The sequence below is a fragment of the Salvia splendens genome, unplaced genomic scaffold, assembly GCF_004379255.2.
Source record: "Salvia splendens isolate huo1 unplaced genomic scaffold, SspV2 ctg75, whole genome shotgun sequence".
NCBI classification, from domain to species: domain Eukaryota; kingdom Viridiplantae; phylum Streptophyta; class Magnoliopsida; order Lamiales; family Lamiaceae; genus Salvia; species Salvia splendens.
The window spans coordinates 46540-60323 of record NW_024599422.1 but is presented as its reverse complement, the minus strand read 5'-3'; the positions used below and the strand labels follow the sequence as shown (position 1 = coordinate 60323).

General features: G+C 43.3%; 3 protein-coding genes across 3 annotated transcripts; 2 read left to right on the top strand and 1 right to left on the bottom strand.

Moving 5' to 3' along the window:
• Positions 1 to 1493: 1493 nt before the first annotated feature.
• Positions 1494 to 3605, bottom strand: LOC121791194 (iron-sulfur cluster assembly protein 1-like). The gene is made up of 3 exons (XM_042189221.1): positions 3204 to 3605; positions 2484 to 2538; positions 1494 to 1917 (listed from the first exon to the last, which is right to left on the bottom strand). The coding sequence occupies exons 1-3, from the start codon at positions 3499 to 3501 to the stop codon at positions 1767 to 1769; spliced, it is 504 nt and encodes a 167-aa protein (XP_042045155.1). The 5' UTR covers positions 3502 to 3605; the 3' UTR covers positions 1494 to 1766.
• An 8297-nt stretch (positions 3606 to 11902) lies between these two features.
• Positions 11903 to 12911, top strand: LOC121791197 (protein FAM133-like). The gene is made up of 2 exons (XM_042189224.1): positions 11903 to 12391; positions 12447 to 12911. The coding sequence occupies exons 1-2, from the start codon at positions 11903 to 11905 to the stop codon at positions 12909 to 12911; spliced, it is 954 nt and encodes a 317-aa protein (XP_042045158.1).
• On the top strand, positions 12911 to 13759 carry LOC121791196 (cyclin-D-binding Myb-like transcription factor 1). The gene has a single exon (XM_042189222.1). The coding sequence runs from the start codon at positions 12911 to 12913 to the stop codon at positions 13757 to 13759; it is 849 nt and encodes a 282-aa protein (XP_042045156.1).
• The last annotated feature ends 25 nt before the right edge of the window (positions 13760 to 13784 follow it).

Sequence of the window (13784 nt, the reverse complement as noted above, 5' to 3'; positions counted from 1 at the left end):
GGCATTCTTTTATTCACGATCGTACAGTGCTATCTTTATTTTGATGCTACTGTCAATCTATGATTGAAGTTTGGAAGATGTGAATTTTGGTGCTTCAAATTGAAATAATTAACCAAAATTGGCCGGTCTTTAAGGAAATCTAAGTAGTAGTACTACATCCTACCTAGGAAAATGCAATCCGACTTGAATACAATCTTTTATAAAGAACTTGGAATGGGTTCACACAACTCAAAATCTTCTATAGCAGTATAAACAAAATTCAACTTTTCTAGTCGATACTTTCTTCGTAAATGGAAAATAGTCATAGGGGTGGCGAAACGGGTTATCCGCGGGTACCCGCACCCGGCAAGTCGGGTACCCGTACCCGATTTCAGCTAAATTTGTTGTCCCAATACCCGCCCCGCACCATAACGGGATTACCCGATACCCGTGTCGGGTTTTCTGTACCGACATTGCGTGTACCCGTACCCGACCCGAAACGGTGCTCCTAACATTAATCGTGCAGAAAGTGCTTCACTCACTCCAATTCAGCACATGCCTCCTCCTAAACTCTGGTGGCTGGAGGCATAGGCCTGTGGCGGCAGATGCGGGAGGCGGCGGGTAGAACATCGTAGAAGGGATGAAATTAAATTGAAGAGAGGTTAGAGGAATTTTATAAGAGAAAAGAATTATGGGGAATTAAATATTTATTATACTAATTAATTAAAATAGAAATTAAAAACCTAATAGCAATCTTCCCTTATTTACAGTATTAATTTTAAATCTTTGATGGTAAGCTTTGAAGTTTGAATAGATAGTTCTAGTGAGTTTTTACTTATATTTTCGTCAGAATATAAAAATGTTCCAAAAAATCTCTTAGAACTCTTAGATTCTATAAAGTACTAAAAGACAGGTATTATCGGCACTAACGGATATACCCGCGCGGGTAGCGGGTATACGGCACTAACGGATATACCCGCGCGGATAGCGGGTATACCCACTACCCGTAAAACTCTAAAATACACTACCCGATCCCGCCCCATTTCTCGTTATCGTCGGATAGCGGGTACCTGATACCCTCCGGGTATCGGGTCGAGATGGGAATTACCCATTACCCGCTACCCATTTTGCCACCCCTAGTCTTAACGATAGACACAAAATTGGTAAATAAAAAAATAGAAAGAAAAGGTGATTGAAACATTATTAGTGAAAAAAGAAACACACCTACCTAAATAGAGATTGAAACTTATCATGAATAGATAGATTTTATAGATGAACAAAATGAAAAAACACCTACCTAAATAGAGATTGAAACTTATCATGAATAGATAGATTTTATAGATGAACAAAATGAAAAAACAAGACTAATTTTCGTAAACAAAATAGAAAATATACAACTATTACTCCTCTTGTGCTCATGTACGTCTTTGAATTGAAGATGGGGATATTATTACTACCATCAAAGTCGCTCCAAAAGTTCAGTGTAATAGTCACATGATAAAGAAACTTGAAAATGAGAAAAAGAGAACCCTTTTAATACAAGTACGTAAAAACATTGGCATTTCCACATCTATAGAAGAAAGAAACTAGATTTCCATAACGACAAAAACACAATTCAACAAGCATGGAACACCCAAAAACTCATGTACAGTATCTTCTGTTTCAAGCTAATAGGATTGCAAGAAAAGCAACCATATAAAAAGCAAAAGCTAACGAATTCGAATTCCTGAGATTAAACATTATTGTAACATGACCAGGAACAGTCTCTTTAATGCCTGAGTGCATTCTCAAGCATCAGCAGCTTTGGCCTCCAGAGGCGTAGCACTTGGCTTGGATCGTTTTGCCTCGTAGTCTTTGACAGCTGCCTTGATTGCATCCTCAGCAAGCATGCTGCAGTGTAGTTTGACAGGCGGAAGGGAGAGATGCTTTGCAATTTCCCTGCAGTCCGGATATGAATGAGGACAAATAACAACTGGGAACCATATGAGCAACCCATAAATCATATGTTAGTTAAATTATCCAGACAGGAAGTTTTTAGCTTTGGACTGTAGTAAGTGAAGCGCTTCTGGCATCGTAAGATCGACTTTCCAACTCTCTTGATGAGGCTCTAATTCAAAAGCAGACATGCTTTGGAAGCAAACACATACTGTGAATAATTTTCTGTTAAGGAGGACTGGCGGAGGGCTTGATAGAACATCGGATGTTTCCTTAAAATCTCTATTTCTTTTCATTCTTTTTAATTTAAGAAATCAGAAAGAAATTGAAAATATTATACCCAATAATAAAAGCTCAGATTTAATTATGCTCATGTTTGCTAAATACTTGATTAAAGACAAAAGATAAACACATAAAATCACAGGCCAACCTTAGTGATGACGAACAAACTAAAAGCAACAAAACAACAACGGAACAGAGGCAAGACCCATAAGATGAATTAACCATGCGTAAAGAACTTCACAAATAAAAGGGGCATCAATAGAATCAAGCATGTGATTGGAACTTACGTATTTTTTATCGTCAGAACTTCCTCCATTGGCTTACCTTTCACCCATTCAGTTGCTGAAAATGAAAAATATTGTGTTATAGCAGTATATTCCAGCGAACTAAACTTCGTTTACAGATGCAGAAGAATATCAGACTAAAACATGGAATATCTGACAGTTTAAATATTTGCTTTTGCATCTGCTTATGATAAAAAGTAGTATATGCTAGTAACTAAACAGCAGGGGAATCATATGTATAACCTATTCTGGCAGCATCAAATAAAATGAGAAGACAGCAAGAAAATCAACGGACATAAACAATTCCCAATCTCCACACATGCTTATAAGAAATTCCAAAGATATCAACACAAACAAGGCATCGTGTTCACCTTTCATCATACAGTATTACAGTTAACTCGAAATGAGTAACACCACCAAAGCACCTATAATTACACCAGGTTTATATACCGGGAAACATAAGAGGCACGACTAAATTCCTCAAATTGGGTGATAATACTACAATTCTATGGTCAATTCACATAATCTAGAGTCACCTCAGCTCCAATTATACCAAAAACATACCAAACTCCACTCTCTCTCGCTCGGTGTCTTTAATTTCTCAAAACCAGTTCCGAATTTATCAATTAACAAATCCACAAAATATGTCAAATCATAAAGTTCAATTTTTTAGGGGATATTACGGAAAGCATAGAACTTTTCGATTCAATTCAATCGACATACCCACGGAGGAGGAGGCGATAGCGGAACCACATCCGAAAGTCTTAAAGCAAGCATCGACGATTTTACCGCTCTCCTCATCAACCCTAATCTGCAATTTCATGACGTCACCACACGCCGGTGCTCCAACGAGACCCGTTCCCACATTCGGATCGTTCTTGTCGAACGAACCGACGTTCCTCGGGTTGTCGTAGTGGTCCACCACTCTCTCATGGTACATCCGCCGTAGGCCACTACCGCCGGCAGCCGCGGAGCACCGGAGACGCACGCCGAGACTCGTGGTTGCTATATGCCTCAACATATTTGGATTCACTTTCGAGAATTTTTCCAACTGGAATTTCTTGGTTATTTGCCGATTGAGAGTTCCTCTCTTTTTTCCCGCAATTAGTCAGTGAAAATGGTGAGGAGGTGATTGGTGGCCACATATTATTGCCCTCTCATTTAAAATAAAATAAAATAAAATAAAATAAAATAAAATAAAATAAAATAAAATAAAATAAAATAAAATAAATAAAATAAAATAAAATAAATAAAATAAAATAAAATAAAATAAAATAAAATAAAATAAAATAAAATACACTTTTTTATTACTTAAAAATACTAATCTGAAAGAAAACGATAATTAGTGTTTGATTATAATTAAACGAATTCATTAAAAAAAGTAAATTTTCTCTTAAAAACGCTTGTAAAGCTCTTTCGAGATTCTTCCCACAGCCGGAAGCTGCATCTAACAATGTAAATATCAACTTCGTTATATCAATTTCGAATTCTCATCTTTTTTTCGTTGGACAAATGTTTTTTGGTTAGATTTCGCTTTTGCTCCCCCCCCCCTCTTTTTATCTGAATTGGAGCAGTTACTGTACAATTTTTCTTCAACAAGCTACTGTAAATTGTGTTTTTCATTATATACTATACTACTATTATGTTTTACAGTAGTTTATAGCTGAGTCGACGTTACGATTTAGTGAATGATTGTTGAATTCATCTAGTTCAATTATTGGGTGCTTTACTGATGGAGTACGTACTAAACAAGCCAGCACAAAGCCCAAGAAAGAGTATCAGTTCGGCATGACCAAAGAGTTCGGCCTCAGCCTACAGCTCAGTAAAAACCAACCAATCAAGCTCTGCCCTCAGGTCGGCATCAAGCTCTACTCTCAGATCGGCAAAAGCTGCTCGGCAATAGTTCAGCAGTTCGGTCTCAGCATCGGCAAAAGCTGCTCGGCAATACCGGACTGGGAGACACGATCTATCTAGTGGTGGACCCATGCAGGCTCTCATGACCTCCACGACATCCACGACATAATTACTGATGATGTAAGCCACCGCCTAATTAGTGGCCATGCAGGATCTCATGACCTCCGTGACCTCCACGACTTAGGGTGGTGATGCAAGCCACGATCTCAGTTCTATATATAAACGGAACTTAGATCCGATAGAGGAGACACCAACTCTAAGAGAGAGAATATCATATAGCAAGCTTGTATTTGTAAGCTGTAGAAAACAGATCAAGCAATACAACTCTGCCCTCTTTTCTTCCCGTGGACGTAGATTTACCTCAGTAAATCGAACCACGTAAATCTCTGTGTTGTGATTTCTACTTTCCTGCATTTACTACCACCAGAAATTCGCGGAGCCATCACTGGCGCCGTCTGTGGGAAACAGAGAACCAAATCTGTGATAAAGCGAATTTTTGACCCTTTTTCCACTACACAAAAAAAAAAAAAAAAAAAATGCATGCCAGACCGCACAACTCCCGTGCCTCCATCCGTGATGACCATGAGGAAACTAACCCAGCAGCCCATAGGCCTGGAAAGCAGCCTCGTGAGAAGTCTGTATCCAGTTCTCACGGTGAAGGAACAAGCCGCTCAAAAGGTCCACACACCGAGTCTTCCCAGCAGCCCGATTTAAATGAAGCTGTCAAGCTGTTCTTGGCCGAGAAGCAGGAGGAGTTCTTAACCTTCCTGCAGAAGAGCCAACAGCCGGAGAAGACAACGACGGATTCTCCCTCCTCGTCTAGGCATGAAAGTCACTACCGCAAGTAGTGACGTGTCTTCCAGGAGAGAGAATCCTCAACCCCGACATGTTCCTGTTTCTCCTCGGCACCGGAATCACAGGAGAACTCCTTCTCCTCCGTACCGAAGAGATGTCGGGTTCGCCATGTACGGAGCGTTAAAGACTCCGTTCTCGGACGATATCATCCGAACTCCTTTGCCGCGGAACTACCGAACTCCGTCGATAACCTATGACGGACTCGTGGATCCTCATGACTTCTTGGGACGCTATCAGTATAATATGGCGAACCAGGGTCTCAATGAGGTCCACATGTGCAAGCTGTTCCCCGAGCTGCTCATCGGGAACGCCAGAAGGTGGTTCGACAGCCTTCCTCAAGGCAGCATTAGATCCTACCGAGATCTAATGGATGCTTTCCACAGGAGGTTCTTTCAGAAAGCGGAAGCCCGAATTACTTCGGCTCAGCTGCTTTCTATACGTCAAGGTCGCGACGAAAAGATCAGCGACTTCCTGACGAGATTCCACAAGGAATGCCTACAAGTAAATGATCTTAACGATCTACTTGTCATTTCGGCATTCCAAAATGGAATCCTGCCCGGAGCTCTCTACAGAAAGCTCGTGGAGTGCGGCCCGCAAACAGCTCAAGAAATGTGGGACATTGCGGACCAGTTTTCCCGTGCGGATGAGGCAGACCGTCGAAAACGGTCTTTAGACAGCTCATCCCAAGAAGAGAAAAAGAAGCCCGATCAAAGCGGCCAGGTGCTTCCTCGCCGAACTCCTTTTGAAAGAATTCAAAGGGCACCGGTACAAGGCAGATTGGGGCCACGGCTCAATCCTGAGAAGCCGCCCGCTCAGTTCGTACCATTAAACAAGTCAAGAACGGAAATTTTCGAACTACATTCCGATATGTTCGAAAAACCAAAGCGGATGACGAAATCAGCCCCGCGGCGACCTCAGGATCAATATTGCTCCTTCCATCAAGCCCACGGTCATGATACCGAGGAGTGCCGAAATTTGGCTGCAGGTATTGATGTTCTTGTGAAAACAGGAACGTTAAAAAAATACCAAAGCAAGCAGCCGAAAAAGAACAAAAAGCAGAGAGGTGCGAACTGCAATCCTCAGGATCCGAAAAGGCATGAAGATCCCGAAGACGACGACGAGCCGCAATATGATGGAGTAATCCAGACTATTGATGCTCTCCCTGCCGGGAAAACTAAGTCGTCCCTAAAAGCAGAACGCAGAGGTTCCAATCAAGAGGAGCCGACACATAAAAGGCTGAAGAAAGACGAAGTGATTACGTTTTCAGATGCCGATCCCGTCCCAGCCATCTCTCCTCACCAAGACGCTATTGTCATTCAAGCCGGAGTGGCAAACAAACTGATCCACAGAGTATTTGTGGATACAGGAGCGTCAGTCAGCGTTCTTTTTAAAGAATGTTTTGATAAAATGGAAGTGGATCCAGCTCGGCTCAGTCCGGCTCCACTTCCTCTGAAAAGTTTCGCCCAGGAAGACACCCGCCCTGAAGGTATTATCAGCCTTCCGATCATGGTGGGAAAAGCGCCTACAAGCTCCAATACGATGATCGAGTTCTTTGTGGTAAAAGCTCGGTCCCCGTACAACATCATCCTGGGGAGAGACTGGCTCAACACAGTTCGGGCCGTTTGCTCTACTTATCACCTCACCATCAAGATCCCCACTAAAGGTGGGATAGCGGTCATCCGAGGTGATCAAAAGAGAGCAAAAGAATGTCTGCAGATTGCGCTTAAAAGTGCCGAGCAACCAGTTCGGCACCATCAAGCATAGCAATCACAGCAACCGGAGTCAGAGGCAAGCGAGATGACCGAAGTCACTTCAGAGCCGAACTCAATGACCGTTCAGTTATACGAAGATGATCCATCCAGAGTGGTCAAGATCGGCTTCGCAGGAACGCCTCTACTCCGGGAAAAAACCATCCAGCTCCTCAAGGAGTATAAAGACGTCTTTGCATGGTCTCCGTTGGACATGACCGGAGTGCCCCCCGAGGTAATCACTCATCGGTTAAATATTGATCCTTCGGTCCGGCCGATAAAACAGAAGCAAAGACTCTTTGCGGCAGAAAGAAGCCAAGTCATCCATGACGAAGTCCGCCAATTACTAAAAGCGGATGTACTATTCGAGGTAAAATATCCTTCCTGGGTGGCCAATCCTGTGATGATCAAGAAAAAAGGAGGAGGATGGCGGATGTGCATAGATTTTACCGATCTAAACAAGCACTGTCCTAAAGATTGCTATCCCCTTCCGAATATAGATAAAAAAGTAGAAGCTTTGATCGGCTTCGAAATTTTCTGTTTTCTTGATTTATACAAAGGATATCACCAAGTGTTGATGGATGAGAGTGACGCTCCGAAAACAGCTTTCATTACCGATTCCGGCATTTTCGCTTATAAAAAGATGCCATTCGGTTTTAAAGAATGCCGGAGCCACTTATCAAAGGATGGTAGACAAGCTTTTTCGGCACCTAATCGGAAAGCAGGTTGAAGTGTATGTCGACGACATAGTTGTCAAAAGCAAAAGCACTTCGGAGTACGAAGACAACCTCAAGTCCACTCTCAACGTGCTCAAGAAAGCCAACCTCAAACTTAATCCCCAAAAGTGTACCTTTTTGGTAGATTCGGGAAAGTTTCTGGGTTGTTGGGTTTCAAAGGACGGACTCAAGGCAAACCCCTCCAAAGTTCAAGTCGTTCAGAACATGACAATGCCGAAGTCCATACATGACGTGCAAAGGCTAACTGGATGTCTAGCCGCACTGAATCGATTCCTTTCCCAAGCAGCCGAAAAGCAACTGCCGTTCTTCAAGGTGTTGAAAAAGGCACCAAAGTTCGAGTGGGGAGCCGAGCAGAAAAAGGCCTTTGACGAGCTCAAAAGTTATCTAGCCGAGCTTCCTATTCTCTCTGCTCCAACCGGAGCCGAAGTAATATTCTTATACTTAGCGGCATCAGATCAAACCATCAGTGCGGTGCTTGTACGAGAAGAAGGCCTAAGCAGTTTCCCATCTACTTTACAAGCCGAGCATTAAGAGGTCCAGAAACAAGGTATCAACCTCTGGAAAAAATTGCTCTGGCGTTAGTAAATGCAGCAAGGAGACTGCGGCCATATTTCTATGCTCACAAGGTATGCGTCTTAACCGATCTGCCTCTTCGGCAAGTTTTGACCAAGCCAGAAGCATCAGGCAGAATCGCCAAATGGGCCATAGAGCTGGGAGAACACTCAATCGAGTACCTACCTCGGAAAGCCATCAAGGGACAAGCCTTGGCAGATTTTCTTACAGAGGCCAAGTTCGATCAAGCAATCCCTGTCATTGCCGAACAGAAAAAGTCTGCCAATGCCGAACTAGCACAGCCCTTGGAATCCGAAGTAGAGCCGCCGGACTGCTGGAGCGGATTCGTAGATGGAGCTTCAAACAAGATGGGAAGTGGAGCTGGTATTTTACTTGTCGCTCCCGACGGACACGAGGTAACCTACTCACTTCGTTTCCTATTCCCCACTACTAATAATGAAGCCGAGTACGAAGCCCTTCTTGCCGGACTCCAGTTAGCGCAAAGTCTGCTCGCCAAATCTCTCAAAGTCCATTGTGATTCACAAGTCATAGTAAATCACATGTTGGGTACAAGTGAAGCTCGTGACGAGAGAATGAAGAAGTATTTGGACAAAGCGCAAAGCATCAGCCGAAGTTTCTCCTATTTTCGGATAATCCGCGTTCCTAGAGCGGAAAATAGCCGAGCAGATACCTTAAGCAAGTTGGCCTCAGATCCGAGCTCAAAGGCGGAAGAATTAATGCATCGAAGCATTGATGAAGCCGAGGTACATTCGGTATCCAGCTCGCCGAACTGGATGACGCCGATCTTGCAGTATCTGGATCAAGGACAATTGCCCGAGGATAGGAGAGAAGCTCGGAAGATCACGTGCCGAGCACTTCGGTACGAACTTCATGAAGGAGTCCTCTTTAGAAAGTCTTACCTCCAGCCATTATTGCGGTGCGTAGGACCAGGAGAGACGGACTACATCCTCAGAGAAGTTCATGAAGGATCGTGCGGTAGCCACATCGGAGCCAGAGCTTTAGCTAAAAAAGTTCTGAGATGGGGATATTATTGGCCAACCTTGGTACAAGAAGCAGTGCAGCTCGTCAAGACCTGCCCGAAGTGCCAAATCCATGCAAATATCCCAAAGATGCCGCAGACCGATCTATCCACTATGCAGAGCCCTTGGCCTTTCATGCAATGGGGCATAGACATAGTGGGACCACTTCCCCAAGCTCCTCGGCAAATGAAATTCCTAATCGTTGCCGTGGACTACTTTACGAAGTGGGTGGAAGCTGAACCATTAGCTACGATAACGAGCTCGAAGGCATTGGATTTCGTCTGGAAGAACATAGTGTGCCGATTTGGCATACCCCACATCCTCATCTCGGATAACGGGACTCAGTTCACCGACAAGACGTTCAAGAATTGGTGCCAAGAGCTGAATATTCAACAGCGGTTCACTTCGGTCTCTCATCCACAAGCAAACGGACAAACGGAGGTAACAAATCGTATCCTGGTGAAAGGGTTAAAAGCTCGGTTAGAACAAGCCAAAGGACAATGGGTAGAAAATCTCCCTCAAGTCCTATGGTCCTACCGAACTACACCCACAACCTCCAGCGGTGAAACTCCGTACAGTCTGGTGTACGGCACTGAAGCCGTGATTCAGGTTGAGATCGGCGTACCCAGTCCACGAACTCTACATTTCTCCTCAGAAATGAATGATGACGGACTGCGAGCCGAGTTAGATCTGGCCGAAGAAAGAAGAGAATTGGCGTGCATAAAAGCAGCCAAGTACAAGGAGCAAGTAGCCCGGTATTACAACCAACGGGTGAAGAAGCTGCAATTTCAAGTGGGAGATCTCGTCTTGAGAAACAACGAAGTAAGCCGAGCAGAAAAGCTGGGCAAGCTCGAACCCACATGGGAAGGTCCGTATCGGGTGTCAGAAGTCCTCGGCAAAGGGTCTTACAGATTGGCTCACATGTCAGGAGAACAGGTACCCCCGAACATGGCACATTTCCAACCTCAAGAAGTTCCATTTGTAAGAGACAGTCCGGTCGGTCAGTCAGTCTTATGTGCTTTCCTTGTTTTTTATTTTGCTCTCTTTGCCTATGTGCGTTTTTGTTTGTCTTACGTGCGTTGTGTCTGTCTATGTGAGTGTCGTCTCTTACAAATGTAACTGAGGTATCTTGTTCTTCGAAGGCTGATCCCCTTCTTAGAACGTGTACAAGCCAACGATTGTGAAGTCCAAGCTTCTAAAGAGGATACAAGACCACAATTCGGCTTAAAAATCAAGCACTTCGTCTGAAACGAACTGCAACGAAAGTCCGATTCTCGCGATAAAACTTGCCTGAATTAGGACAAGGGAAAGTCCGATCCACGCGATAAAACTCGCCGAATTAGGACAAGGGAAAGTCCGATCCCCAAATTAGGACAACGGAAAGTCCGATCCGAGCGATAAAACTCGCCAAATTAGGACACAAGCTTAGTCCGGTCAAAGATGTTTATTTCATCAGACCAAAGACGAGTCCGGTCAAAGATGTTTATTTCATCAGGCCAAAGACGAGTCCGGTCAAAGATGTTTATTTCATCAAGACCAAGGACCAAGTCTGGTCAAAGAAGAGTTCACTTCATAAGACCGAGGACAAACATCAACTTACCCCGTACCATTATCCAGGATGCCGAAGTGATTCACTTCGCTTTTCGGGGGGGGGGTAGTGATGGAGTACGTACTAAACAAGCCAGCACAAAGCCCAAGAAAGAGTATCAGTTCGGCATGACCAAAGAGTTCGGCCTCAGCCTACAGCTCAGTAAAAACCAACCAATCAAGCTCTGCCCTCAGGTCGGCATCAAGCTCTACTCTCAGATCGGCAAAAGCTGCTCGGCAATAGTTCAGCAGTTCGGTCTCAGCATCGGCAAAAGCTGCTCGGCAATACCGGACTGGGAGACACGATCTATCTAGTGGTGGACCCATGCAGGCTCTCATGACCTCCACGACATCCACGACATAATTACTGATGATGTAAGCCACCGCCTAATTAGTGGCCATGCAGGATCTCATGACCTCCGTGACCTCCACGACTTAGGGTGGTGATGCAAGCCACGATCTCAGTTCTATATATAAACGGAACTTAGATCCGATAGAGGAGACACCAACTCTAAGAGAGAGAATATCATATAGCAAGCTTGTATTTGTAAGCTGTAGAAAACAGATCAAGCAATACAACTCTGCCCTCTTTTCTTCCCGTGGACGTAGATTTACCTCAGTAAATCGAACCACGTAAATCTCTGTGTTGTGATTTCTACTTTCCTGCATTTACTACCACCAGAAATTCGCGGATTCATCATTTACAAATTCTTAGTTATCGAGAAAACATGGATTCTTGGATTCTTCTCAGGCTTTAGCTATATATTATTCGTTTATTATTTTTATTCTTAGTTTCTGTTCTTTCTCATCTTCAGCTAGTCATGGGTGAGGAAGGTGCAGTCGATAATATGAATCTGAATAATGAGGAGAAAATTAAGCAGAAGAAAAATGATAAGAAAAGTAGTGCCAAAAGCGTAGTAGAGTTCCATACTGAGTCCGCTCGAACATCTGAGAATGAAGGTATTTCTCAATTGAAGAGGGATCATAAAATGGGCAAAGAAAAGAAGAAGATTAAGAAAAGTAAGGGAGCCAAAGATGTTGAGGCTGACATGAAGAGTGGTTCTAGAAAAGGTGAATTGAGTGTAGTATATGGCGGTGATCGACTAAAGAGTGATAATGCTGAAAGGAATGGAGAGAGTTTTATTGGACTAACAGTGGATCACTCTGGAATGAAGAGTGGTCGAAGAGAGAAAAAGAAAGATAAGAATGAGATAGTGGAGACACATGATACTGACGAAGTAAAGAGGGAAGGGAGTATCAATTGGCAAGAGGGAGTAAATGTATCTGGAAAAGTGAGAGGCAAAGAAGTTCTGAAAGAGAAGATTAAGCAGAAAGTGAAAAGAACTGACAGTGAGGTGGGAGAGAAAGATGGAGAACTGATCCTAGAGCATAGTGAGAGTTGCATAGCCAGTGCCACAGAGATTAGGGAGGATATGAAGAAGGACAAGAAAAAGGAGGAAGGATGTCAATTTTGCCAGGTCAAAAGACACGCACACTGAAAATAAATCGGATGAAATTGGTTTATCTTCACAGCGGCAGGAAAATGTGCTTTATGATGTTGAAGATCATACTCAGTCAACAAAAGAAGATGGTGGCACCAAGAATAATCATGAAGTGAAGAAAAAGAAGAAGCACAAAAAGAAAGAGAACTACAAAGATGATCTGCCTGCTGCCCAGCAAAAATATGTAGATAGTGACTCCAATAGTGGTCTGAATACTAAGGAGATACCAAATAATGAAGCAGCAGAGTTCACAATCAAAAGGAAGAAAAGGAAGAGTAAAGTTTTGGAAAATTGTTCTAGTGATGAACGAGACAATGAAGCTGAATATGCAAAGAAAGGGAAAAGGAGAAAGACCAGTTTGGTGGTGAAAGGTTCAGTTGATACTTCACCTAACAAAGTAATAAGAAAGTTAGATTTTCTGATCGGGTTGAGGTATTTACTCTCCCTCCTAAATCAAATACTGAGGATGGTAATGGAGAGAAGGACAATCTGGTAATGGGCAAGCGATTCACACGGGAGGAAGATGAGGTTGTGAAAGGTGCTGTTATGAAGTACATAGAGGAACATGAGTTAGGAGATGAAGGTTTGCAAATGATCTTGAACTCTGGCAAGCACCATGAAGTGAAAGGTTGCTGGAAAGAAATAGCGTCTTCCATACCATACAGGCCGCGTAGTGCGATCTTTTATCGCGCTCGGATTTTATTTATGAGGTCTAAGAGCCGGAAATGGACTCAAGAAGAGTATGACATGATATTGAAATACCAGGAAGAGCATGGTAACAAGTGGAGGGCGTTGGCAGATGAACTTGGTAAACATGCATGGCATGTCAAGGATACTTGGCGCAGGATAAAGGTACGTAGGAAGAAAGGAAATTGGTCACAAGAAGAGTATCAGAGATTATTTGATCTGGTGAATACTGATCTACAATTGAAACTTTCTGAAGAGAAGAAGTCCAAGCATGGAATGTTGCGGGACAATATCTGTTGGAGTGCAATTAGTGATGAGTTATCCACTCGACCTCATTCAACCTGCTGTCTAAAGTGGTACAATCAATTAACATCACCTATGGTAGCTCAAGGTGTATGGGCCGATTCAGATGACTATCGTCTGCTTAGTGCACTTTATCGATTGGATGCAAATTGTGTGGAAGATGTCGACTGGGATGATCTTATTGATACCAGAGCTGGAGATGTATGTCGGAAGCGTTGGAACCAGATGGTTCTACATATAGGTTCCAATGGAAATAAATCATTTGCTGAACAAGTTGAAGTATTGGCTCAAAGATACTGCCTGCATCTTCTTGAAGCAAGAGCTACCTGGGATAGCAAACCAAGGGTTCCTTGATCTGCCCTTTGTAGCTGTGGAGTTT

Bases quoted from the DNA above. Each gene is read 5' to 3' on its own strand.
- LOC121791197 (XM_042189224.1), top strand. From the start codon at position 11,903: ATGGGCAAAGAAAAGAAGAAGATTAAGAAAAGTAAGGGAGCCAAAGAT. The intron at 12,392-12,446 runs GTCAAAAGACAC...TTATCTTCACAG, and splicing joins AAGGATGTCAATTTTGCCAG to CGGCAGGAAAATGTGCTTTA.
- LOC121791196 (XM_042189222.1), top strand. From the start codon at position 12,911: ATGGGCAAGCGATTCACACGGGAGGAAGATGAGGTTGTGAAAGGTGCT.
- LOC121791194 (XM_042189221.1), bottom strand. From the start codon at position 3,501: ATGTTGAGGCATATAGCAACCACGAGTCTCGGCGTGCGTCTCCGGTGC. The intron at 2,539-3,203 runs GTATGTCGATTG...TTTCATTTTCAG, and splicing joins TATCGCCTCCTCCTCCGTGG to CAACTGAATGGGTGAAAGGT. The intron at 1,918-2,483 runs GTAAGTTCCAAT...TCCGGACTGCAG, and splicing joins GTTCTGACGATAAAAAATAC to GGAAATTGCAAAGCATCTCT.